This window comes from Pimephales promelas, chromosome 6 (assembly GCF_988280905.1).
Source record: "Pimephales promelas chromosome 6, fPimPro1.hap1.1, whole genome shotgun sequence".
In the NCBI taxonomy this organism is placed as follows: domain Eukaryota; kingdom Metazoa; phylum Chordata; class Actinopteri; order Cypriniformes; family Leuciscidae; genus Pimephales; species Pimephales promelas.
The window spans coordinates 18,521,427-18,548,890 of NC_142774.1; the positions used below are offsets into that span (position 1 = coordinate 18,521,427).

The window sequence follows — 27,464 nt, forward strand, 5'->3', positions numbered from 1 at the left end:
ACAAAATCTGAAGTCTTATTCTCCTTGCTGTACTGCCTATCCATATAAGGAAACTAGAAGGGAAGTGCTAAAATGCTATTTCCAATATGAATGTGATTAAACAAGAAGTGTATTGGTACTTCTCCAAGCCCCATGCCTTAGAAGGGCAACGGGATAGGAAGTGGGGCGCTCTGCAGTCTTCCCCACTCTACCTGTCCTGTCTAGCCTATTTGACAAGTGATCACAGAGGGATCTTTTTTTTTATGACAGCCCAACTGTTATTGGTGCATATTGATAACACCTCTAAACTCCCATCTCCAGGAATAACAGACATATAAAGGCGCTGGACTCGAGCAGCGGAATTGCCCATTTTTCTTTTCTGTCCATATAAAATATGAAGGATACTGAAACTGTCTCTATATCCAGTTCACTGGAGGGTACCAGATAACAGAGTGGGACACAGTAGTGTGAAATGCCCAATCTCTTTAAATAAGTCCTCTTTTTATGTGCCACCTAGGAGGCACACCAATATAATCTCCATACTCCTAGTATTGGAACAGATGAAAAAGTGATGTGCAATTTGATGATGTGATGTGCATTCACTTCACTACAGCATCACCCATCCTGGACTAGTATGTGCAGCAGGTAGAAGAGTGGGACGTGACAGCATTGGAGCCCAAACTCTACACCTGCAACACCCAATAGACATGGGAAGCATGTTCATATCATTTCCACAGCGCAAGCTAATGGAGAGACAAATAAGAGAGTGATTATAACAATCACAGCAGTCCTCCTCTACACCAGTCTAGCTTTACTGCTAAAGAGAAATAATGATGCAGCAATACCCATTGTGTTTAAGGTCCCAGCAGACAAATGGTCAGGGTGCTAACAGTAAAAAGTTGCTACCATGTCTGGTTGAAGCTCTTTAAGTGGATCACAAATGTGAACATGCCAACTTTGCTAAAGAGTGTGATTACAATGGAAGCACAATATTTATCGCTGTAAACAAAAGGCAATTGACTAAAAAGTGGAGCAAATGTGCAGCCATTTATTTCATATAAAGGTAACTGTGCTTCCTATGCTCTGGGAAGGATGTTACCTGAGCCAATACTACTGAAATTATCTAAATGTCATCCAAGAAGTGAACAGTTATGACATATATTATTTCTCTATATCCTTTCTCAATGCTGGTGAAAGCTTACGCTTCTACTTCTCCAGGAATCCTGTTTGATATAGGTCATATGAGGACCAATCCCTGAAAAGCCAAAGAGGACCCTAAGGAATCAGCTTTCTTTGCACTTTTGGCTGAGATGACTTCCTTTAGATCCTCTATTGGCTTCTTGTGAGGTTGCCGCCTCGAGCCTCCAGTGACACTCTCCTCCTGACCTTGTCTCCAGCTAGGGTCAGCAACAGGGTCAGAAGAGAGGGATGTAGAACCTCGACTGTGGCTGGGGATGTGGTGCATGTGTCTTCTGAGATTCTCCCTCACCTAGGTTGAGATTCTTTAGTAGGTCAGCTTGGTAAGCTTGCAGGACCGACATGGTGTGCAAATCTCCACATTCCTGGCGCGCCACCACATAAGCCTTGATATTGGGCATGGATACGCTGCACCAGGGACAAGATAGCTCTTGAGCAAATTTTCAACCCAGGGCATCCTCGTATAACCATGTTCACATAACATAGTGAACATTCTCTGACTATGTGGAAATAGTCAGAGAACGGTTTGTTCCACAATCTCACCACCTCATTATAGAAAATGGGAAGGAAGAGAAGGCTCACAGTTGCGCTTGTTATGACCTGCGAGAAATCGCTCACCCAATCTACCTGGTGCGGATTCCTCCCCCTCTACTGACCACTCTAGCTTTAATTTGGCCGTGGTGCGGGTCATTACATCGACCAGATTCTCATATGTGGGGGTGAGGGAGGAGACAGCGTCACACAACATGTCCATCTCAACAGTTCCTCATGTTAACAACATGCTCTCTGCCAGGTCTGAAGAAAGCCGCAAAGATGGCTTTCGGATCTGGCCTGAGAGCTGGAGAGGTAGTGAATGATGTTTGATAAAAGGATTGACCTGTCAAGCTACTCGGCTAGCTCAACCCGTGACCCCCACGCTCAAAGTCGCCGTGTTGCCTCGGCAGTGGCGGGACCCAATGCACAGGGAGCGAAATTGAAAAGTTCCCAATCGAGGTACATTGGATGAAAAGAGCCGTGTGGGACCGGAACTTTCTCACTCTGAAGTGAACAAAACGAGTACAACCAGCCATATTACACACAGAATATTACACACAGATAGTGAGAATAGTGTGTTAGTTTTAGTGTAATAAAATAAACACTTTCATATTTTGGATGTTTTCTTTCCACTAGGAGAAAACGACGTTATGTTGTTAGGGAAGCAATATATCCCAAAATATCCCAAAATCTCAAAATTGAGTGCATGAAAAAACAATGGTTTTGACTGTAGTGTCTTGCCTTAAAGGAGAACTCCGGTCAATTTTAACATTGAGCTAATTTTTTGCTGTCAGTACAGGCAAAAACGTCAAAAATCGGTGTTGCCTACACCATGTTATCATCTTTTTAAAATTTGCACCCTGTTGACTTGGGGCAAAACCTTCTCATTTTGATTATTGACCGGTCTCAAAATACTCGGGGGGCGGCGCATGTCCGTCATGAAAATTAAATTATTTGAAGACTATTTCGAAAATGAATCCTGACAAATAAAAATATGACATGAAAGTATGTGTATAAACTGAAGCCCATTCTATGACACATCCATTGAGATTAATAATCAGATATCCTAGAGATGCATTACATAAACCTAACATCACAACTTGCATCTGCACAAAAGGACACAAATGTGCATGTGAACTTGCTAGTTTTTACAAACAGTGGTTTGAAAAAAGAGTTCTAAACCTGCTTTTAGCCTCTTAACATTGTCGTTTTTGTCTGTACTGACAGCACTCCAAATGTACAAATAAATGAGCTCAATGTTAAAATTGACCGGAGCTCTCCTTTAAGCTGTTTTTTTCAAGCAGGGAAGATTTATTGTGCATTTCCATCAAAAGTATAATTTCGTCAAAAATGTCTCATTGTAGCACTAGCAGTGGAGGAACGTGCTCGTCAGTTACAGATGAGAGTGCCCTCCCATCGGCCGGGCTCCTCTGCGAGCTTTGGTCACGATCCAGAGGCAGACCTCAAGAACAGAAGAGATGTGAGTCTTAAACTGGCTTTTAGGTCTCCAACTCGTTTGTCTGGCAGTGCTGGTTGATGTTTAAATAATTCTTCAAAAACTTTAATTATACGCCCACATTCCTTTTTGTATGTTTCATTGTTTTTAAAAATGGTTCTAAATATTTGTTTTCCATGATTTAGATGTATAAAGACCAGAGGAGGAGTTGTGATAACATGTCTGCGAGGTCATCAGACAGCGACATGAGTGATGCTTCAGCCATCTCCCATGCCAGCAGTGCCTCACGGCTGAGCGCCACCAGCTATATGTCCAGTCAGTCTGAGAGGCCGCATGGGAGAATAAGGTTAGTCTAAAAACATGCACAGAAACAAACACGCAGGGTCCTCATTTAACACTTAACTGTCATTGTACACGGTTTAGTGACCGGCATTGTTTTAAGCAACACAAGGTTTATAAGTCTAAACAATCAGACTTATAAACCCTGTAAAAGTAAGAGTCTTTTAATGACTAGCATTTTATAGCATGCCTAAAATGCTTTTGCAGCAAAACATATATACATATATATATATATATATATATATGAAGAGTTCAGATGCAAAAGCCTCTAAGTGCCATTTGAAATTTTCTTCTAAAATGATCATTTTTATCAAGCTTGTATATTTAAGTTCAGTAATTTCACTTAAATGGCAATGAAGATTACCTATTAATTGTCATTTAAGTGAAATTACTGAACTTAAATATACAAGCTTGATAAAAATGGTCATTTTAGAAGAAAATTTCAAATGGCATTTAGAGGCTTTTGCATCTGAACTCTTCATATATAAATGCAAAATATAGTTATGACCTTTAAAAATAAAGTTGCCAGTAAATTTCCTGATTAACCCCTTTAACTCTTCATTGGAAGTTGGAGCAAAAGTTGATTTTGTACCATGCACACCACTTAAAAAATAGTACAAAATATATATTTTTAATAGCTACAAAATAGTTTTTACATTCTTTAGCTCTCTGCTAATTTTCCATACTCTGAAAAATCATATTGTGTTCTGTCACACTAAATTATATTGTTGTCTACTTGCAATGCTTATTTATTCCCTCTCCTATAAATCATAATATTTTTCTCTAGTAAAATTGCAAAATTATTCTATACTAGCAGTAATTATTCAATTCAGGTCACAAAAAGGTAGTGATATTTCATTTTTGTTATTAGTCATTTGACACTTGCATGTTTTTAGCTGTCTGTCTTATGCATGGCTTGTTACTTTTGAAACATTTTTATTTTCTGCATGATTTCCCTTTCTTTCTATTACGGCTTGCGTTCTATTGCATAAATGCATAATGCATTGGGGGTCAAAGGTCAAAGTCGTTGGAGAGTTGTAAAGGAGAAGAAAAGAAGGAGAGAAGGATTTCATGGGGGGTGAATGGAACAGACAACAGAAGGAGTCTGGGAAAGAGACGTTTCTCTGAGGAGCTTAAACGCAGGCGTCATACGGTGGCTGGAGATATGAGGTAACATGGACCAGCTCTCCCTGCCCATGTCTTCACCTCAACCACCACTGGATAAAACTTTATCATTAGCTAATACCAGAAACCAAAACAAGAACAACATCTAGAATTGAGCAATCTTATCTTATTTCTGCTGATAGTGCTTTTTATTTTTAAGCACAATTTGTGTTGTTTTACCATTTTATTTGATGCAAAATGGAGTACAGCACCCAGAAAATGTATGTATAATCTTCCTCAACTAGAAGGCTGGCAGACTATTGCAATCTGTCATACTTCACAGGGAATTAATGATCCCAGTGATCCAGACACCATAGTCGGCTCTTAAAAATACAAAAAGCATGCTCGACTACACCACACATCTGGACATATGCCCAGTTGAAGAGTTCTTCACAAGCTTTCAGTCTTCAATTGATGAATCACTGCTGCCATGATCAGTAGAAATGTACAAAATAAACTAATTTCATTTACAGTACCACCTGCATGCCATATGTGGTAATATTGCAACGTTAAAACATATACTTTGTTCAAGAAGAAGACTAATTTACATTGAAAAGAGGCAATGACAAGGAAAAAAATGAAAAGAGGATAAAATCATTCCTTCTTCTAAAAGCCTAAAATTAACTTTCTTTCTTTTCTCTTTCCTAACCTATTGCGGTTTTCACTAACCAGTTATATATCTTCATTATTTATTTTATTTTTTTAGAAATCAGTTTGAAGCCACACACTAGGTGTCAATGTCTGCTTAGTTCAAACAAGCATAGTTAACAAGAAATATTTTTGCGTGGCATTGACGTGTGCGATGTGATTGAATGTGTATGAATTTTATTTTTAAGCTAATTCTTTATAATTATAATGCATTCAACTTTTATTACATATAAGTTGACTATGATCAATATTTGTATATGTTAATTTGTCACAGCCCTTAAAATGAGACAAAAAAATTGTTAAAAAAAGTATAAAACTTAAAAGAAATGTTGACCAGTTTTATTTCTAAGATATTTACTATTCCTTGTACATCCATATGAATTTAAAATATTGATGTTTAAAAAAAACGCATACAACTTAAAAGAAATGTTGACCAGTTTTATTTCTAAAATATTTACTATTCCTTGTACATCCATATGAATTTAAAATATTGATGTTTAAAAAAAACGCATGTGCATGTTCAAGCGTCAAGTATACCTTAATACCTTAACTTTTACCAACTATTCATATTTTATTGGAATAATTATGTTTTCTGCTGTCTTAAAGGGATCCTCTACCCAAAAATGAAAATGCTGTCATCATTTACTCAACCTTAAGTTGTTGCAAACCTGTATGAGTTTCTTTCTTCTGCTAAACACAAAGGAAGATATTTTGAAGAAAGATTGTAACCAATCGGCACCATTGACTTCCATAGTAGAAAAAAAATACTATGGAAGTCAATGGTGTCAAAGTTCCAATCATTCTTCAAAATATCTTCCTTTTTGTTTAGCAGAAGAAAGAAACTCATACAGGTTTGCAACAACTTAAGGTTGAGTAAATGATGACAGAATTTTCATTTTTGGGTGGAGGATCCCTTTAAAATGATCCTGTACACTACATATAGTTTGAGACATGGTTAATTGTGCATGCTGTGTTTGATTTCATTTGTATCGTTATTTGTTTTGCTTCATTCACATGCCACTCTCTGTGTCTCTATGTGTGTCCTGTGTATTGTGTGTATTAGATCCCTCATTGCATGCCTCACCTCATATCTCCCATGCTTGAATACTGAGCCAGCACTGGATCCTCCTAAACCCAGAACCCTGTCTGCCTACCCCTCTATCACTGGCACTGACCTCCAGCCTGTGGAAGAGAGACCTACCTCTTTACTTCCTATCCCCACCCTACATTCTACAGACAGGGGATTAGGGTGTAGACATGATGGGGAGAGTGCAACTGGACAGTCCTGCAGTACCTTGACACCGTCAGAGGGTGCAGACGTACGGCAGCTCATCCGAGCCCCCAGGGGGCAGCAAAGGACATGGCTGCACTGTCAAAATGTGCTGCTTTGTTATAATACAGACAGTTTGAACTACTGATCTGAAGATGTTGCTTTTTAATCAACACAATTATATTAAATCAGATGTAAATCAAGTTTTAAGGATTTCGTGAATTAAAACTTTGTAGCTTTTAGGGACTTTGTGTTAATTAATGTAGCCTACTTCTAAACACAATTCACTTAAAGTAGGTCTACACTTTTAAACTCTTACAGAAAAAAAAAAACAGATCAGAATACTGATATTGATTACAACAATTCAAACAATCTCTCTTCCATACTGGCTTGTGCAAAAATAAAAAAAAGAATTTGATTGTACAAAACCAGGTATTATTTTGTGCTTCGATTAGATTCAGTGATGTGGTTTGTAAGCTGTTTTAGCAGTGTACATACATCTTGAAAAATAATGAAGCATTAAGATCTTGAATATGGTTTATAACAGTGATATATCAACTGAATTGTCTTAACTATTCATCTCTCTTTTACTCTTTCTCTTGCTTACAGTCGTCAAGTCAGAGCCTCATCTGGTCGGAATATGCTAAAGAGCACAAGTGTTAGCGGTGACATTAATACATCAGAACGAACAGACGGCAGCCAGTCTGACACTGCTCTGGGAACAGTCGGGGCTGGAGCTAAAAAGCGTCGCTCCAGCCTCAATGCTCGATTCGTGGCTATTGTGGGAAACCGCCGCAGCCGAAGCACCTCACAGATCAGTCAAACGGGTTAGTGTCTTTAGCACACATCCTGATTTTGCTGAGTCAGACTTGTTCCTGTGTCAACATATTTTGTTGATCCTGGAACAACATTCCTATCTGAAAATGTTATCCTAACCATATCCCTACACCTAAACCTAACCCTATCCATAAGTTATCCCTAAAATCAGAGAGAAATGATTGGCGAATACAACATAATAACATTTAATAACAACATTCCAATCATTATATGTTATTATGATTGGAAAGTTATTATAATTTTTTCTCAAACAATAAATACACTTTAAAAAATGAATAACAGGCAATTGTCAGCTTACGGCTCATTTGACCCTTTAAAATGAGTTATATTTGGTATAATCCACACAACTGTTTTGTTTTGTTTTGTTTTGTTTTGTTTTGTTTTGGAAAGAAAATAGTACTTTTATCCAGCAGGGATGCATTACATTTATTAAAAGTGGCAGTTGAGACATTTACAATGATACACAAATTTACATTTTAATATTTCACACTTTTATTTATCAAAAAATCCAGAATCCAGAAATAAATGTTTCATGGTTTCTGTACAAATATTATGTAGCACAACACTGTTGTATAGAAAAAATAAATAAAAAACATAATAATAAGAAATATTTCTTAAGCACTAAGTCTGGATATTAGAATGATTTCTAAAGGATCATGTGACACTGAAGACTGAAGGAGTAATAGCTGCTAAAAATTCAGCTTTGCCATCACAGAATATAACAATAGAAAACAGATACTTAAAATTGTATGAATATTTCATAAAATTACTGTATTTTGATCACATACAAATTTATAAGTTCCCAAAATGTATTTCAATTAAAAAAGTTTGTTTAGATGTTTTTTTTTAGGTTACCTGACATTAAAAAAATAATAATTAATTAAAAATAGTGTGTGTTTGTCCTTAGAGGTTGTCAAAGTGTTTTCACTAGACAAAGAAAAAGGGCACACAAAATGCAGCGTCATAAACATTAAGCCTACTTTTCCTGTTTCAGCCTTTGATCAGTATCCTGCTACGAGTTCAAATATATGCTTTAGCTATGGTTTGTTTGTCCTCATCAAACCTGAATAGCATCTTTTCAAAAGAGGCACCTGTGGCCATTTTAGTACTTTCAGATTTTAGGACTGACTCTGCATTGTTTGGTATAATAAGACTTTCCATCAGGCGACTCATGCCACTGCCACAGAGCCTGTTTCTTTTGAAAAAGTCTTGAAAGCACATTAGAGGAGTCGTAAGACCTGCGGGGGGATCTGCATTTTATTCTTTCTGTTTTATGTAAGACAAAAGTGACTCAGGAGGAGACAACCCCCACCCCCCACCCCATACCGATAAAGGGGTTGTTAACGCAGTACGGTTCGCTCTCATCCCAGTGGGAGCTACAAGCACTGTCAAATTATTTTTCTGTAAAAGGATGTAGCATGTTAAATAGATAGTGTGCAGCTTGACCGGAATTGTTTAGAAAAGACATTGATCTCATTGAACTCTTAAAAAAACATAAATCACAGACAATCATGTAGGAGAGATTTTCTCTGCAAATGAGTGATACAAACTTCTCTTAAAAGTCTTAAAATACATTTATTGTTTGTGGAATCTGTCCATCTTCAGAGGCATCCAATAAGAAGTCGAAGGGCAGTCAAGGGACAATCCAGCGCAGTCAGGAGACAGGAATGGCTGTGGAATTGCAGAGGAATATGAGCCGTCAACCCAGCCGAGAATCCAACAACGGAAGCATGAACAGCTACAACTCAGAGAGCAGGTAAGTTTCCTTCTCGTTGCTTTATTAGATTATATTTTGTAATTTTTTAAATGCAGCACTTCCACCCATGATAACAAGATTGGCACTGCATTGGTCACGCACTTCTTCAAACATCTGTTACGCGTTCTCTAAAACAACATGGAAAGATTTGCTCTTGTTATCTTTTCATACCAATTGCCAGTTCTTGTATGTACATATCTGTCCCAAAAGCAGGGGTCAGTTGGAGCAATTTCCTGTTCCTGTATTTACAATGATCCAAAGTAATTTCACATTTTCCTTTTTTTTTTTTATTCTGAAATGTCCCATCGTAAACCGTGATTATTATTTTTTAGAAATAGCAGCCTCATTAAGTGCGGTTCCTTTTATCCAAACAACAGATAGCCAGGCATTGTCATTATGTCATTATTAAACATTAAGCATGTTTGTGGGAATACCATCCCTGAATACTTACCTACATACATTGATAATTTTATAAAGGACCAATTAAAAAGAAATTGATCTCGTTACTACATTTTTTCTTTTAGAACAACACCTGCAACACTTTTTTTCATTACAATGTTTGTCTTTGTCAGTCCAATATTTCCAGCGGTTCGAGTCGAGACTCAGTTCAGTGACTTCCTAGATGGACTGGGCCCTGCTCAACTAGTTGGTCGACAAACCCTAGCCACACCAGCAATTGGTAAGCTTTTCTTCTTTGTGACTTTTTAAATCTTTTTTTAACCTTTTTCCTATCCTTATCCCATTTGCTGCCGATTGTTTACTATTTTTATTCAGTTATATGCAACTGATTGTGATTCATTTGATCAACTACACAAGTAACTGCATATATAAAAATGAGCAAAGAACCAATATAATTTCAGCCATTATGTTATCGAAGCAGACAAATGAAAAGACAACACTGTACATGCTTTAGAATTTACTTTATTTTTCAGATAATTGAACATAAGCTGGCCAACAGTTCATAGCAAATCATTTAGCAATCAAGTTCTTTATAAGATAGATTTAGAGACTGTTTACATTGGATGCGTTTCAGTGATCAGTCTATGCCATTTTTTTAATCATCGGTCTATAAAATTTAATTTCATTTAATATATAATCCTTTACCACTGTATTATGTCACGATGTTTTTAGCATCTCTTTTCAAGACAGTTATGTACGGAGGCGTATTGCATTCACTTGAAGAAAAAAAAATCTAGTCTGTTTTTCTGAATTAATGAGTTAATTTTTCATGAGAAAAAATTTTTTTCTCTGTTTTTCTGAATTAATGAGTTAATTTTTCATGAGAAAAATTTTTTTTTTGCTCTGTTTTTCTGAATTAACGAGTTAATTTTTCATGAGAATTTTTTTTCTCTGTTTTTCTGAATTAATGAGTTAATTTTTCATGAGAAATTTTTTTTTCTCTGTTTTTCTGAATTAATGAGTTAATTTTTCATGAGAAAAAATTTTTTTGCTCTGTTTTTCTGAATTAACGAGTTAATTTTTCATGAGAATTTTTTTTTGCTCTGTTTTTCTGAATTAATGAGTTAACTTTTCATGAGAAAAAAAGTTTTTCTCTGTTTTTCTGAATTAATGAGTTAATTTTTCATGAGAAAAAAAATTTTTGCTCTGTTTTTCTGAATTAATGAGTTAATTTTTCGTGAGAAAAAGTTTTTGCTCTGTTTTTTCTGAATTAACTCGTTAATTCAGAAAAACAGAGCAAAAAAAAAAAATTCCATGAAAAATTAACTCGTTAATTCAGAAAAACAGAGCAAAAAAAAATCCATGAAAAATTAACTCATTAATTCAGAAAAACAGAGCAAAATATTTTTTTTCTCATGAAAAATTAACTCATTAATTCAGAAAAACAGAGCAAAAAAAAATTCCATGAAAAATTAACTCGCTAATTCAGAAAAACAGGGCAAAAACTTTTTTTCTCATGAAAAATTAACTCATTAATTCAGAAAAACAGAGCAAATTTTTTTTTCTCATGAAAAATTAACTCGTTAATTCAGAAAAACAGAGTAGATTTTTTTACTTCAAGTGAATGCAATACGCCTCCGTAGTTATGTTGTATTCAATTTGTATATGTTTTTTTTTTTCTATATTTGTACTAAATACAATAAATTACATTTACAGTCCTAATTTACTGCCAAAATACTAAAGGTAACTGCCTTGGGAAATAATGTTTTTGCATGAACCATTTGAATAAATCCATTAAGCAAATGTGCCGTTCAATTTTGGTTTTCTTTGCATGTTCTGTGATGTCCAGGTGACATTCAGATTGGCATGGTGAATAAGAAAGGCCAGCTGGAGGTGGAAGTGATAAGAGCACGAGGTCTCATTCAAAAACCCGGATCCAAATCACTCCCTGGTGAGTCCTTTCTGATGTATTCTGAACTCGCAGCTTGTGATTCAAACTCCATATGTATAGTATCATGTTACTCAGCCACATACCTCATCAAGCAGTTCTAGGTGATACAGAAAACAGACAAATTTGCCAGAGCTAGTCATACTTGATATGTACAGTAATGTCAGTAGGATACATTGTGTTGACACGTGCCTAATTTGATCCGTTATGTTCAATCATAGCTCCATATGTCAAAGTCTATCTTCTACACAATGGGGCATATGTAGCTAAGAAGAAGACAAAAATTGCACGCAAGACACTCGACCCGCTGTACCAGCAAGCACTGCAGTTTGAAGAAAGTCCGCAGGGTAAAGTGTTACAAGTGAGTCTTTTATGTGTCTTTTTTTTCTACGTTTATGAGGCAGTTGAACAAAATTTCTGTGAGAAAATGTCACTGAAGCTCACAAGGGCTGCATGAAAAAAAAAAAAAGATCACATTGTTGAGATTAGATATTATTAACTTTGATTATATGACCTAAGAGTTCCATCCACTGATGAATCAATAAACAAACTGTTGATTTCATCCTATTAGGTCATTGTCTGGGGAGATTATGGGCGGATGGACCACAAATCCTTCATGGGAGTTGCACAAATCCTACTAGAGGAGCTGGACCTCTCCAGCAATGTCATTGGCTGGTACAAACTTTTCCCGCCTTCTTCCCTTGTCGACCCAACTCTTGCCTCTATAACTCGACGGGCTTCTCAGACATCCCTGGACAATTCACCGGCACCTGCGGGAGTTCGATCGTAGTGGACTAACGATATAAAGCACAGTCAATACAAGCTGAGAGACAACAAGATAAGAGCCAGGCAGAAAATGCGATGAAACGACACAAAGCTTTGTTCAAATCTGACAATCACTCCTGTGACTTTGTTTTTATGTTTTCCTCTTTGTGGGTAGCACGTGTTCTGCCGAATTTGTTTGTTTCTCTCACTGTTTATTGCGTGAGATTTAGTGCTGTCTAGCACACTAGCACGTGGACATAGAAAGCAGGGTGATATTCTGTCAAGTCTTCATTAAAGAAATGTACGTTAGCTAGTTTTTAACAGAGCATCAGAATGTATCAGCCCAAAAACAAAGGTGACCTCTGACCATGGGATTGTGGGGCCTCAGTCGAGGCCCTGTCTAAACCCTGTTTTTACTGAAAGTCAAAGGTCAGCCACTGGAAAGATGGAGGGCGTCCCCTGGGGAAGTTGTCTGGAAGGGCAGGGCCTTTCTTGGTGCCTAAACCTGGAGGACCCAAAGCCATGGTTCATATCCTCCAAAAAGTTCCTCTGTTGTCAATGCTTGTGACAGCTAGCAGAGGCCACTGTCTTCTAGAAGTTCTTTTATATTTGTTTAGTTTTATTTATTTATTCATTTTTAACAGCTCTGCCACATTTTAGGAAAATCAAGAGGTTTGTGTTGTCCAGTGTGCTGTGAAAATGACAAGAAATGCTAAAAAAAGCGATGGAAGACAACGTATCTGTTCTTTGCACAGTGTACATTTTTATTTACTGCTAACTGAAACAATGACATTATCCTACAGTACATTGCATACGTCATCTTATTCAGTGAATTCAAGATTTGTGGGTATTTACACTTTTCATTAAATGCAATTAAAAAGTATATATTTAGTTCATGAAAAAACACTATGTACCAAGGTAAGCATATTTGTGTACTTTTCTAAATTAGGGTCTTTGGTAAAATAAATATATACAATTATGTTTTCATCTGTTGAGGAAATCTTGATACATAGAGTTTTTTGGGCACTAAACGTAACTTTTTTAAATTTGTTTAATGGGAAGTGATTGCATAAGCGTGCATTTTCCTTTTTAATATGTATGGTTTAGCAAAAGCCACTTTCAACTTATACCACCCTGAGGTCACACGATTGACTCAAACTCTACAACAAGCCCTTGCACATTTGTATTTATTTTTAATTAATAATGCAAGCACAAAAGCTTGATTTTTAAATGAGATGAGAAAAAAAAAATGCAAATTCCTCTTGTGTGTCTCTGTAAATGTTGAAGTGACCAATCAGATTTTGCCATCACAAACATAAACACCAATCATCTATCAGGCCACTGGCCCCTCCCTCCAGTGCAGTGGAGCAGCATGACTCGGATCAGTTCCCGGCTGCATGCACATTTTTGTAAAACAGACTACACAAATGTTAAACAGAAATAGATATGTGTTAGTTCAACATACTGTAGGCCCGCTTGTATGTTGCATGTACTGTACAGTTTGCTTGTACTTGAATATAAGAGATAAACCAAGAAAAAGAAGCCATTTGCTTTCACTCAGACTTTTCAAATCAGCTAAAAAAAAGTAGTCCATGTCCTTCATTCGGTGCTGAATGTTGCAACATTTATTTTTAGTCTTTTATATATCTTTGGGGAAATGTGCTGTACTGTAACACTGAACAAAAGCTAACCTCCTTCCTGTTTTACAGATTTTAACTGAATCATAATTTACCTCAAAACCACAGAAATTAACCTATAAAATGTGTATACATCCCATCAAGTTATTCAAGAGTATACCGATATTAAAGCAGGAAATGTCAAAAATATATCATACATACATAACCGTATACATGTTAAATATAAATGTAGATGCACAGAGAGTAATTAGCGCATGTGTTGTAAATATGAGATAACCATGTGGTTAAGCCATATTTGCAAAGGGGCCAAGGCTTACTTTTGAGAACAACCTTCCCAATACGGGACCGCTGAGCGGACACCTTTCTTATCATATGGGTCCAAATCTAGAGCTCTCACTGTCACTTTTAGAGGGCCGAACCACTCCGCTCTGAAGCTGTAGCCAGATTATCGTTTTATCTGTGCTTTCGAGCCAAAATCTTCACCTCTGCTATGAACATGCAATCAGAAAAAAAAAGATTGTTTTTATTCATGAGAGACAGGTTTCATTTTTACTTGATCAGTATTATTGAGTATAGGGGAAAACAATGCTGACTGTTTACATCTTCTAGTATGTGTTTCACTGAGATGATGAAAAAGAAAAAGTATTCACTGCAACATTTCTGTTTGTATACAGGTGTGGCTCATATGATGTGTGTTTTTTATTAAAAAGAAAAAGAAAAAAGTTAATTTTTATTATTTCCAAATAAAAAAAGTGTGTGGAAGAAATTTTCAACCCGATGTTTATGTTCTTCTCTTTTTCATTTAACCTTTTTTTAACCCAACAGTGGTTAGACAAACCTCAGCCTGGTGTGTTTTATCTCAGATGAGAAACACTAGATTAGAGTTTAAAAAAAAAAAAATTGAATCACTTTTGACTTCAGACTTTTCTGACCCATACATTTATCATGTAATAGTGCATTTATTTTATATAGTGTTGGCTGACATATTTTAAGATTTGATTTAGGAACACGATGTACGATCCATGATGGAATTGGCTATCCCTGCAGGATTTCCCACCAATCATGTTTATCTACATGGCTTAGGCTCAGAAGTAAAACAATAGCAAAACGTTTTTAAATATGAATAATTTCTAATGATTCTGTTATACATAGGCTATTAACGGTCAAAAGTTTGGAAACATGAGAAACATTGTGAAAACAATGGTTTTCTATTTGAATATACTTTAAAATATAGTGTGATGCAACACTGACTCTGCCATTTTTTTTTTTTTTTCATAGGATTCATAGATGAATAAAAAGGGGGAAAGGGAGAAATCTTTTGTAACAATATACAAAACCGGTCAAAAGTTTGGGGTCGGTCATTTATTTAAAATTCATTATAGAGATGTGTCAAATTGATTTAAAAAAGGGACAGTAAAGATTTATATTGTTAGAAAAGATTAAATAATTATATATAATATATCTACACAAAAAGAGTACTACATACTTATAGGTATTGGGCTAATTGCCGATGCTGAGAGTTCTCCTCAAATTCACCAGCAGAGGGCAGACGTTTGTTAGAATTCTTCCAAGAGTCAGCGCGCAGTGGATAATCGTGAACTCAGCACTCTCAGCGTCATGTTGAGGGCTCGTTTTGTTTGCAATGCTCAAATTAGCCCTGCGGTTAGCCCTGCGGTTAATAAAGAACAGGACTTAATTTTAGACCGTAGATTTTAGAATTAATTAACAGCGAGAGCTATAACCCAAGAACCACGTCAGGCTAAAGACAGAGATTGTAGTAGCCTAGCCATTAATGTAGGCAACCTTACCATTAAAAAAAGGATGTTAGTTAAACTCCAACTGAAGCAAAAAGTAACAATTCGCAATCCACTTAACGTATATTGTTCATCGCCTTCTACGTTGTTGCAGTGCAACATAATTGCATGTCCTTCCCAGCCGCCTCGCAAACTGGCGTCACAGCAATTAGCCTGACACATGTCTCTGTGTTCAGCCAAAGACCCCAGTGCTCCACTCGTGACTGATAGCAAGTGATGGTGGTGGTTGCAAGGTTCATGGCCAGAATGATTCCATTGTGGGCTTTACTGAAGCATTTTCATAATATACATAAAATAACGTGTCGCATCAGTCCTGTAGCACGCAAAATAGGCTACGCTGTGCATAGGCTATTTCTTATCTAGGCTAGTTTAGCCCTTGACGAGCCAGAACTTGAGTCTGTGTAATGTCTCTAATGTAGGCTGTAGCCGATTGGAACTCCATCGCATCTTTTCATAATGTCTATATCTGAGTCATTGGATGTAAGGTTGAGAAGTAAATGGATTGCAGCCCAAGATGAGCCACATGCATGATAACTCATCAACATGAAAAAAGGGGGGATCTTCTATGCTGACGAAGGTCTTGGTATTAAATGCTTTTGAAATAAATATTATTTTTGGTGGAGAATATAGCCTACACGGGAATAACTGGTTTTACGTAACGCTCCTTAATTGAGTTTATTTACAGACATACCAAATCAACCTGCAGCACAAGATGTTGCAATTAGTCTACGTACCACCCAATAGCCTATCTGCTAATTCTGGACGCAAGAAGGCGCTTACTGAAAAAAGAGGAGAGGAAGCACGCAGAAGACGAAAGCCACAGTTTCCCCTATCAGTGACAGCTGCATGGGATTTATAACGGAATCTTTTAACTGAAAGCCAATGAAAATGATGGAAGATTCTCTAATTCAAACGCCGTTATCTATTTGATCTCATTTTAAGGATTTACACTTTTCCGTGCGCTTGTGTTAAATATGTTGGTCTGCTGTTAATTAAACTTTGTTTCTCCCTCAACGGCGTCTTGACAGTTAAACTCAAGTGTCTAATTTGAGAATCAAATAGACTCAAAATGCTCTTTTGCATGATAGCATAGCCATATGATCAGTTTGATTTAGCAGTCGATCAGAGTTTAAGTAGGGGAGGGTGAGCATGCCCTCACAGAAAACAGTGTTTGTGTGGATTTTATTTTGGGTTCAGTCACAGTTGGGCTGTCTGACAGGCTATGCTTATATGGAGACTCCATAAAAGGGAAAATGTGATAGTCTAAATATTTTGCAAAGCCTTAAGGAGAGAATTTATTCAGCCTAATACATGTATTCATAGTTTAAATTATGCAATAACGTTACTACGAATTCATTTGGCTCCATTTTTCGACATTAGTCGCATGTCCTTTGAAAGGGCCGACATATAGTGTTGCTATGGTTACCTCCTCATGCAAACCAAGTCCCTTTAAGATAGGCTATAAAATTTGGGCAAACGGGATTTCTGTTGTATTTTGAAATAAAAATGAACGTTTGAAAACGCCGAAACCTTCCTTATGTTGCCTAACCTAATATGCAGAATAAAAACTTTCCGAGAGACCCCCGTCCAGCAGTTTGCTTCAACATTTGAGGGGCTAAAGCCTTGACAGCTCATCTTAATAATCCGCGTCTGTTTTCTTTTCTTTTTAACACGATGACTGATCCCTGAAAGGTATCAGCCTATTGTGTTCTGTCACTGAGGCGCTGGATCAGTTCAACTTTAGATTTCAAGAACAAGTTGTAATGCAAATAAAAATTTGAGTATTTAAACACACGATTCAACCGTCAGCTTTATTATCCCCCGGCGAAACACTGAAATTCCATCGTTCAAGCTCGCGTCGGAAAGGACAGCAGGTTCTGAATGTGAATATTTACATGCTTATTACGGTAACACGTTATATGTGCCCTAGCACGAGCACGCAGAAGGGCACAGTTGATTTCCTGTGCGCAGTAGCTTACAAGAGATCGACATCTAAAGCGCGAGCGCTGGAGTAACACGAGCTGCACACGCTAGACATAAAGTCAGTTTGACGGGCTCTTCTTGTGGGTCAGCGCCACACGCAGTGACATTATACACTTCCCATTTTCTGAAGTGTGTCTATAGAAGCGAATAAAGTGGCGTTCGCGCGTTACGACCGAAGATATTTTGAGTCTTTTTGATATTTCGCGTTGGTAGTTTCTTGGCTTTCCCTTTGCATCTACAACAGATAGGCTATATAACAATACGCATGCCACGCGTATTTGGGGTCGCTTTGGTGATGCCATGCCCCGCAACCACAGCGGAGATGAGGTCGGCTCCGGCCTCTGGATGAACACTTCTCCCGGGCACCACGCCGAAAGTTACGGATTGGATAATGTGGAATGTGGTAATAGAATGAAGAACAATTGTTCACGGCCGGGGCACGACCTGTTGTCCGCATCTCATGCCGGCACAGGTGCGTCGGTAACGGAAAGAGACCGGGGGAAGCAGGGCGCTCGGCTGAGTCTGCTCGGGAAGCCTCTGGTGTACGGAGCGCAAAGCGGCCGGAGAAACGCGCGATACCGGAGGTTTCAGAACTACCTGTACAACGTGCTGGAGAGACCCAGATCATGGGCTTTTATCTACCACGCTTTTGTGTAAGTGCCGCGTTTCATGATATTGTGCTTGTGTGATATGGAAAGCGTTGCTTAATTTCTCAAAGTTTTTGGAAAATGTAACTTACCTGTTGCTTTTAAGGTTTTTGTCTGTTGCCACGTAAAGGAAACGTCCCTGGGATGTGGGATCAGTTTGATATAGGCCTTCAGAGAACAATTATGTGGAATGAAATAGTAAATTATACATTTATCTTAAGGATAATATGATATTCGCCTTTAACTTAATATTGTGTAGCCTACTCTGCCTTTTATTTGGAGATGATAACAGCAGAGCGTGTTCAACTGACAGACTACACAGAAAACATCACCGTATTAAAATGGTTGAATTTGTCTTTTAGGATTTGGGTAAATTTTCAGTCAACGCAGGAATTGTAGTCTACTGAAGAACCTGACATATAAATGTTCATTTAGCTAGAATAAGACTAATAGTTTGATGTGGTCTGATTGGAAAGCCTTGAAAGAGCTATTCATTTGCGTTAGACGCTGATGAGCACACTCAGTAGGGGCAAGCAGAGATACAAATATAGGAAACATTTTGAAAACAAACTTTTCTCCAAATCTATGACTTTCTTTCTTGAACACAAAGGGAGACGTTTTATTACTCCAAAATACTTGGGATATCAAAACAGGTCTGGAATGACTAGATGATAATTAAGCTTGCATCATGGAGTTTATCTTTATTTGGATTCAGTCAAGAGTAGGTTTTTTTTTTTTTTTCATTTATGCTTTTTCAACTTAAAGGAGTAGTTCACTTTTAAAAAAACTTTTGCTGATAATTTACTTACCCACATGTCATCCAAGATGTCCATGTCTTTCTTTCTTCAGTCGAAAAGAAATTAAGGTTTTTGATGAAAACATTCCAGGATTTTCTCCATAATGGACTTCAGTGGGAACCAAACAGTTCAAGGTCCAAATGAGAGTTTCAGTGCAGCTTCAAAGGGCTTTAAACGACACCAGACGATGAATAAGGGTCTTATCTAGCGAAACGATCGGTCATTTCAAAAATAAATAAAAAGTTTAAGTTTTATAAGCACAAATGCTCGTCTTCCTCTGTTCTGTGATAAGCGTTCGTGACACTCCTGTTCAAACTCATTCATCAAAATGAACAAATCTTTTTTCGAGTCATGACTCGAAGGGTCCTAGATAAGACCCTTATTCATCGTCTGGTGTTGTTTAAAGCCCTTTGAAGCTGCACTGAATCTAAACCTTGAACATTTGGACCTTGAACCATTTGATTCCCATGAAGTCCATTATATGGAATATCCTGGAATGTTTTCATCAAAAACCTTAATTTCTTTTCAACTAAAGAAAGAAAGACATGAACATCTTGGATGACATGGGGGTGAGTAAATTATCAGCAAAAGTGAACTACTCCTTTAATTTCTTCAAGGCACAAATAGATGAGAAGTGACCCAGGTTTATGACACATTTTATGTCAAATGTCTTCCTCTAAAGAAATTTTCTGTTGATGTGAAAGGTGATTTTATGGCATGTGGTTTTGTGCAAATCTTGTGTCCATGCACAGCCTGCTGAAAGACAAGAACAGGCTTTAACACCTGCACATGTTATCTAACACTTGTTTTCATTCCTTCATTGCTTTGTTTATTCGTGCAGTTGCTCAAAAATTCTCCCAAGTCCATTTGATTTTAGGATTTAATTTTATTTAGTGTTGTATTTTGTCCTCAACCTTTTAAAAGGCTGTGAAGTTGAGACAGGTTACGTTACTGTTTTTTCGGTCTTGTTGTTGTGTGTTCCACAAGGATAAGGGCAAGTCCCAATTCATTCCTCACCAAGTGTTCTTTTCAAGCCCAAACACAGCACTCTTCGGATAATGATGGATAATAAGGAGGAGGTGTGTTACTGTATGTATGAGAGATAAGGCTTTTGCTAAAAAAAATTTATTATCGTCAGATTTTTTGCGATAAGGATTAATATATTGGTCTACATCTGGGAATATTTAGAGTAGTATTAATTATTTTTAAACTGACATCCTATTATTATTAAAGCTACACTGTGTGATTTTTACCCCCATCTAGGGGTGAAAAGGTATCTGATCATCCAGTGAATAAGTTTCTGTTCCTCTCAATTCCGATTTCGTTTGAACTCCTATGGTGTCCAATGTAGTCCAAGATTAACATGGCTTCCAGTTCGACCTCGTCCATGAGTGTTAACTCAAACGTAAACGCGAAAGGCAAAGCTTGAATTAAATGTCCCTCTTTGGCTAATGTACTTTCTAGATGGAGGGGCAACATGGCGACCGACATTAGAACCCCTTACCCGTATGTATTTTCAATGGCATATTATACACTCACGAGAATACTTTATTACTTGAACGAAGTAAATATACATTAATGAGCACATATATTTTTGAAAGAACTAAGTATTTTTAGCTAAGAATAAACTAAAAGAGTTACACAGTGCAGCTTAAAGCAGATATTTTAGTATCTTATGATATTATTTTCTCTCAGATCTATTTCGTGAATGGTTCACAAAAGATTATGTTGTCCTGTTGACATCAGTTTTTTTTTTTTCAATTGATTTTACAAACAACTACAGAAATTGTAAGTGAAGTAATTTGTTGGTCCTGCATTTTTCTCTAGAATGCTTGCAAGTTTGTGTAAATTACAATATCATGTCAAAATGCAATGAACATGAAATCTGTTTTGTCTCTAGGGTGAATCTGAATGTCAGTTAACTGTAAGCAAATTACAATATTAATTTAGAAGTATATTGAGCAGAAGCAAGAAGCCACACTGATGTATAAACTGTCTCTTTTTTTATAACCCTCTCCTCTCACTGTTGTGCCGCACTCTTCATGAGACATCCCTGGGACAAAACTTTTTTGGGAAGCCCAACTTTTACTCATGAAGCCCTTCTCCCATGCTACCAGCAGATTAGGTGCTTGGGTCTCAACCGACTAAATGCTCCAGTTATGCTATTGGTAGTTATAGGTGCATTTGAGCCCCACTGGATTATGTGTTTCATCACTAATAGATCACAGAGAGAGAGAATTAATAATAATTAATATTAATTAAACCAAAACAGAATCTAAAATGTTTCAACAGTTTGGGAACGCAAGCTCTGTCACGTCATTGCAACTCTGTGTTAAAAAATATTACATTACATCCGAATGGAATCATTTAAATCGAATTTTTCCCAGAATTGTCACCTTCTTCCTTCAGCCCTGATGCTTTTCAGCAGATGCTTGGCCTCAAAGCCTCATAAAAGCGTGACACTTGAAGGTGATTGACAGCTGCTAGAGGAGAAAGAGTCAGCAGGCGTTTAAAAGGAAAGTGACAAAGGCCATGTTGCTCTTATTTATGTCAGTCAGGCAGAGAGCAGAGCCTTTTTTTTCAGGGGCTTTTAAAAATGGTGCTCATAATATGATAATATTATATTAGATAAATCTGTAAAAAAGAATGTGCAGAATTATTCTGCACTCGGCTGACTGACATCATTTTCCCATTGGTTAGAGAACATTCACACAGAACATGTTTTTCCATTCAAATGCACTTATACATCTTTTGTCAATGTAAACACGCACTTACATAGACATCAGTTTGTATTGAACAAAATTATAAATACTTTTTGCTTGTACTTGTGTGTATTTGAATACTTAATGTACTTATGTGTTTGAAACCTAAAATAAACGTTATGTGGTTGAAAACCCTGAACAGTTGTGAAATATGAAAATGCTCAGTCAGCACCAGTTCTCCTTAGGTTATAAAATTAAACCTAAAAATAATCTACAAGGAACGTTCCCAGAACGTTCTTATTTGGTTCCCAAAAAAAAAAAAAAATAACCAAAGAGGAACCATACGGGAACGTTAGGGGAATGTTGGAACATTCTTTGTTTGCTGGGTTGAACTCTTGTCTCAGGCCTACAAGGAAGAAAAGGAATAGTCGAATAAAGTCATTATTTTTGTTGTTTTTTTAGCACAAAAAGTATTCTCGTCGCTTGATAAACTTATAGTTGAGCCACTGTGGTCACATGGAATATTTTAACATTTTCTTCAATGACTTTCTGGGCCGTCAAGTTTCAGTCCCTTAGGGTGCCTATATGGTAGAGACCCAGCTCTCAAATTTAAAGGGTTAGTTCACCCAAAAATGAAAATTCTGTCAGTATTTACTCACCCTCACGTTGTTCCAACCCCGTAAGACCTTCGTTCATCTTCGGAACACAAATTAAGATATTTAAGATATTAAGATCGCTCCTGCATACAGTCCATAGGCTTCTTGAGGGACTGGCTCTTGCTGTCCCCGAAAAGTCATTAAATACATCGTTAAAATAGTCCAAGTGACTACAGGGGCTCAATCTTAAGTTTATCAAATGACGAGAACACTTTTGTGCGCAAAAAACAACAAAAATAACGACTTTATTTCAACTATTCACTTCCTTCTCCATGAGCCTGTAAGTCAGTTAACGTAGTGTGATTGCGTAGAGCTACGTCACACGTAGGCTCACTATTGGCCGACGCTGGTCATGTGTGTGTGATGCGTGTTACGTACAATAACAGAAGCTTACGCTATTAAACTAGTAACCTGACTCGCGCAGAGGGAGAAATAAACGAATAGTTGAAATAAAGTCGTTATTTTTGTTGTTTTTTTGCGCACAAAAGTGTTCTCGTCGTTTGATAAACTTAAGATTGAGCCCCTGTAGTCACTTGGACTATTTTAACGATGTCTTTAATGACTTTTCGAGGACAGCAAGAGCCAGTCCCTCAAGAAGCCTATGGACTGTATGCAGGAGCGATCTTAATATCTTAAATATCTTAATTTGTGTTGCGAAGATGAACGAAGGTCTTACGTGGTTGGTACAGCATGGGGGTGAGTAAATACTGACAGAATTTTCATTTTTGGGTGAACTAACCCTTTAATCAAAAATATCTTCATTTGTGTTCCGAAGATGAAAGAAAGTCTTATGGGGTTGGTACAGCATGGGGGTGAGTAATTAATGGCTTAATTTAAATTTTTGGGTGAACTAACCCTTTAATAGTAAAGTTTACTCTATTCTTTGCCCAGTTCACCAGCCACTTTCTTTCATGTCTCTGTACCTGCTGTACATTCAAAAGACTCTGATTCTATTTCAAAATCACAAGTTTGTGAATATTTAAAATGAAAAATAAATAATAAATAAAACTGATACATCAGTTATTAAGCGCTATTGTGGTTGAGGTGTGTCAAGCTTGAGGTGTCTCAATGGAAATAGAAATGTGATACATGCTGACATAACGGTCACCTTAAAATTCTCACCCAAGGGGCTCAGCTCCAATATTTTAAATGTGTGTTACTAAAGTCAAATGAAACACACCACTGCCATATTTGAGGTCTGCAGGTGGAGTTGTTATTTACCTCAAGTGGCTATACTGCTCTGTTTTGCTGTAACATTTTACCGTACTCTCCCCCCCTCACACTTTCACACATTTACCACACATTTACAGAAATCCAGATCACTGTGTCACCATTTCCTCTTTACAGCTGTTTTCTAGTCAGGTAATGCATATTCAAAGACATAGTTCACCCCAAAAAAATGTCGAAAAACATGTGTTTTTGCTAATGCAGTGTAAGACAACACTGAGCCTAAATAACGTTCTTTTGACTTTTTTTTCAAAATATCTTCTCAAATTATACCTTTAGTCAACGTAAACTACAATTCGCAATCCAATGACTTCGATAATGTGATGTATTTAAAACTGAAAAGGTATTCAATGAGAATAAATGTTGGGCAGGAGTGGATTGGATAGTAAAAAAGTGAAAGTTCTACACCAGAATGCAGCCAGACTGAATATGATTTTAATAAATAGCTTTTTGACTATTGGTTAGCATATTCCAATATCTGTGATGGACTGGTCATCCATTCAGGGTGTCTTCCTGTGGGATAGGCTACAGTATCCCCGTGACTCTAACCAGTAGCCAGTATTAAGTGTTATCAAATTGCCCACTTTAAGAGCAGGAACATGCTTGTACATGATAAAGCAAATGTTTTCTTTTTTTTTTCTATATTCTTTATTCTATATTCTTTTTCTAACCTACAGGAAAGAAAGTGAGCCAAACTAAAAGTCTGTGAAAGAGTTGGTGAGATAAAAGGCAAGGTATTTGGATAATCAAACTATTTGTTTCACTTTAACAGCTCATTGAACAGGGAGACAGTTATACACACGTTTAAGGTTTTAGAAAAAACTCTCTATAGCAGGGGTCTCAAACTCAAATTAACTGGGGGCCGCTGGAGATAGAGTCTGGGTCAGGCCGGGCCGCATCAAGTATTCCAAAAAAAAAAAAAAAATTGTATTTAAGTATTCCAAAAATGGAGCACAACTGATCCAATCTTCTCAATCTTTATTATTAACGTTTCTTCTGAACTGTTCCTCTGAATTTGAACATTCCTTTCTGTACATGATTGGTTCTTCATGAGCTGTCCTTCTGACAGTTGAAGTTAATTTTACAAACTTTCTTTGTCTTTTTCTTATACACAACATCTTTGTGATGATAGTCATATTTGCTTTTTATTTTCTTTATCCAATACTATTATATTGAATGTTTTTTTTTTTTTTTTTTCGGAAGGCACATTTCCTTTTATTATACTTAGAAAAACAATTATTGCTTTTGAAATACAAATAATTCTTTCTACACATGTATAGTGTTTCAGGCAAATTACTGACCTTCTTATCAACCTGTTGGATCAAAGTTCGGTTCACAAATTTTAAAATGAACTAGTTCAGTTTATATTTCATACTTCAAATATGAAATATGTTGCTGCGAGCTTCTTTTTTATTATTAGGCTATTATTATTGCCACAGCCCATATACAACCACAGATAACAATTATTTTGTCGACGGTCAGAGTTTGCACAGACATGTAAGATTTTCCCATCCTCACCGACCTCATAAAACCCTTAATGATCTTACGACGCCTCCTCGCTCCTCGGTTCACAGCCACTAGTGTCTTACAAACAGACACATGTCCTCTCACAGACTCGCACACCACCAGACAGGAAGCTGCCTGTCACATGGTGAAACCGCTCTCTGCTTCTTGAGCACTTGCTGTGAAACTCTACCCATTTACACTTAGACAAAGGGCAAACTGTACTTCTTCTCTTAACGAACTTCCTTTTAACAGACAAACACATACACAATGAGTCACAAAAATAATGTTTGTAAAGACCATATAGTTTTAGTAAATGAGGCATTCAAGATTTTATGTGTTTTCCCTGGTGTCTCCGGGCTGCCCCCACTATTGAATATATTTACCACAACGAAAACCTATTGCAGCTGAGAAGAGGAACAGTCAGAGGAACTTTCTGCAGTTGCAATTACTGTAGTTCAGATAAATCATGTAAAAAAAAACAATGCAAAAATGTTGCTTTCTTTCTTTCTTTCTTTCTCTGTCTATAAATTCACAATACTGTCTTTAATTCAGGGGTTCAGGGGCTTAGGTTTGGTATAATGGTTGTGAAATTGACCTATGGCTAAGCCACGCCCTCAAATCTGATGAGCCAATCACAGTGTGCAGCTAATCCAATACACTCGGACATTCTCTGGTTCCATGTCCATTAAAATGCATTGCCGTTAGTCAGTTTTCATTTGTTTTTTTCTTATCATTTTAAGTTAAAAATGGTCAAACGGTGTGGGGTACATGCAACTCCAACACTAGGTTCCCGAGAGGCTGGGCGATGGTGTGTATTTTTTACCCTTTCACAAGCCACATCATTCTCAACCGAGATACAGTAAGTGTCTGCTCTGGATTAAGTTATTCGATTAAGTTATGCGGTAGACACAACACCAACTAAACGTGGATAAATGAAACAAGGATGTCAACATCTGTTCTAAGTTAAGTCAACAACGTATTTAAACGTTATCTTTAAAATCTCTAACGTAACGTTAGGCTAACATTAGAAAATGTTAATGTTAGCTTCTTGCTGCGTTGTACATCATGCCACTTAGCTTTATTGACATATCTGTAAATAACCGAGATAACAAACGTTAACAATGTTGTGCTGAATGATTCTTGTAAGTACTGTAGCACCGAACAGTGATGGCAACGATATGCGGTTTATCACGTTTACACTGACCTGTACATTTTTGCCTGGTGCTGAAGCTTATATTGACCTCCTCAACAATAAAATTATTAATACAAGCCTCCAATGCATAGTTAAGGCCCTTTAGGTGACTTCGAAATGATACATAATCTTTCTGTCTCCAAAAATCACCAATTGCCTCCTGTGAAATGTCTCCTACTGTGACAGCTGCCATAGCGCATGTCCCCGAATGTCGACTCGACTGTTTGTCCGAGTGAGTGGAGGGGGCGTGGCTTAACCATAGGTCAATTGTGTCCACTTGTGACAGTTTTAAAGCTAGGGTATACGATTTTATACGATATGAATAGAAAAAAGAATGAAAAAAATCCATTCACTCTATTGGCTGTACAGCCGCAGAGAAGTTGACCAATGTAAGCTGTCCGGCCGTCAACTGCTCTCATCCAATCACCAGCTCCACTTGAAACTCCACCTGGCTCGCGTCTCCAACTCAACCGCACCCGACCCCGCCCCCATATTAGCAATGGATAAAATATAAACGACAGCAGCAAGCGGCCCCTGCTTGCCCCTACTGTAAAGTTTGGACGAAAGAGAAAGTATGTAGAGGACAGAGCAGAGATAAATAATAAAAAAATGTATCGCCAGACTCTAAGTAGGATAAATATAGGGTCCACCATTGACCGTTGGAGGAAGCCTCAGGGAGATCTGGGACTGAAAACCGACGCTGACACGGCTGACTTTTTGTTGAGCAGGTAAACATTTATTTATACTTTCATGTTGTGACGTGTGTTACATACATAGCTTTTTATCAGTTTGACAACTTGCTCGTACTGCCGGTCGGCATTAGAATGTTAGCTGCTAGCCGTTTAGCATCGCCTATCACAGGTCAAAGTAATTATATTTCTTCAAGTGCTTGAATATATTTCAGTATGCCTAGCGGGATTCTGTTCGAGACGATCGGAATTTGAACAAGATGCGCTGTGTGCTGCTATAACAATTACTGAAAACCTTAGCAGAACATTTCATGTGTTGCTA

The 27,464-nt window shown here is 37.2% G+C and overlaps 2 protein-coding genes across 21 annotated transcripts in view; both read left to right on the plus strand.

Moving 5' to 3' along the window:
* rims1b (regulating synaptic membrane exocytosis 1b) overlaps nt 1–14,702 on the plus strand; it is a 120,821-nt gene extending 106,119 nt beyond the window's left edge. For 17 of the 19 annotated variants that reach the window (XM_089132206.1, XM_089132223.1, XM_089132204.1 and 14 more), the window contains 8 exons: nt 3,075–3,190; nt 3,352–3,512; nt 7,197–7,414; nt 9,030–9,180; nt 9,753–9,859; nt 11,429–11,530; nt 11,749–11,888; nt 12,099–14,702. In XM_089132206.1, the coding sequence (XP_088988332.1) occupies nt 3,075–3,190; nt 3,352–3,512; nt 7,197–7,414; nt 9,030–9,180; nt 9,753–9,859; nt 11,429–11,530; nt 11,749–11,888; nt 12,099–12,317 (1,214 nt within the window). In that variant the 3' untranslated portion in view covers nt 12,318–14,702. The other 2 variants (XM_089132219.1, XM_089132217.1) reach the window with 2 other exon arrangements.
* Nucleotides 14,703–17,589: 2,887 nt separating this feature from the next.
* The window catches only part of kcnq5b (potassium voltage-gated channel, KQT-like subfamily, member 5b), a 172,553-nt gene continuing 162,678 nt past the window's right edge, over nt 17,590–27,464 (plus strand). The window contains exon 1 of one of the 2 annotated variants that reach the window (XM_039657429.2): nt 17,590–18,379. In XM_039657429.2, coding sequence (XP_039513363.2) covers nt 18,027–18,379 — 353 coding nt within the window. In that variant the 5' untranslated portion in view covers nt 17,590–18,026. Of the gene's footprint in view, nt 18,380–26,931; nt 27,182–27,464 lie in introns of those variants that run through there. The other variant, XM_089132226.1, reaches the window with a different exon arrangement.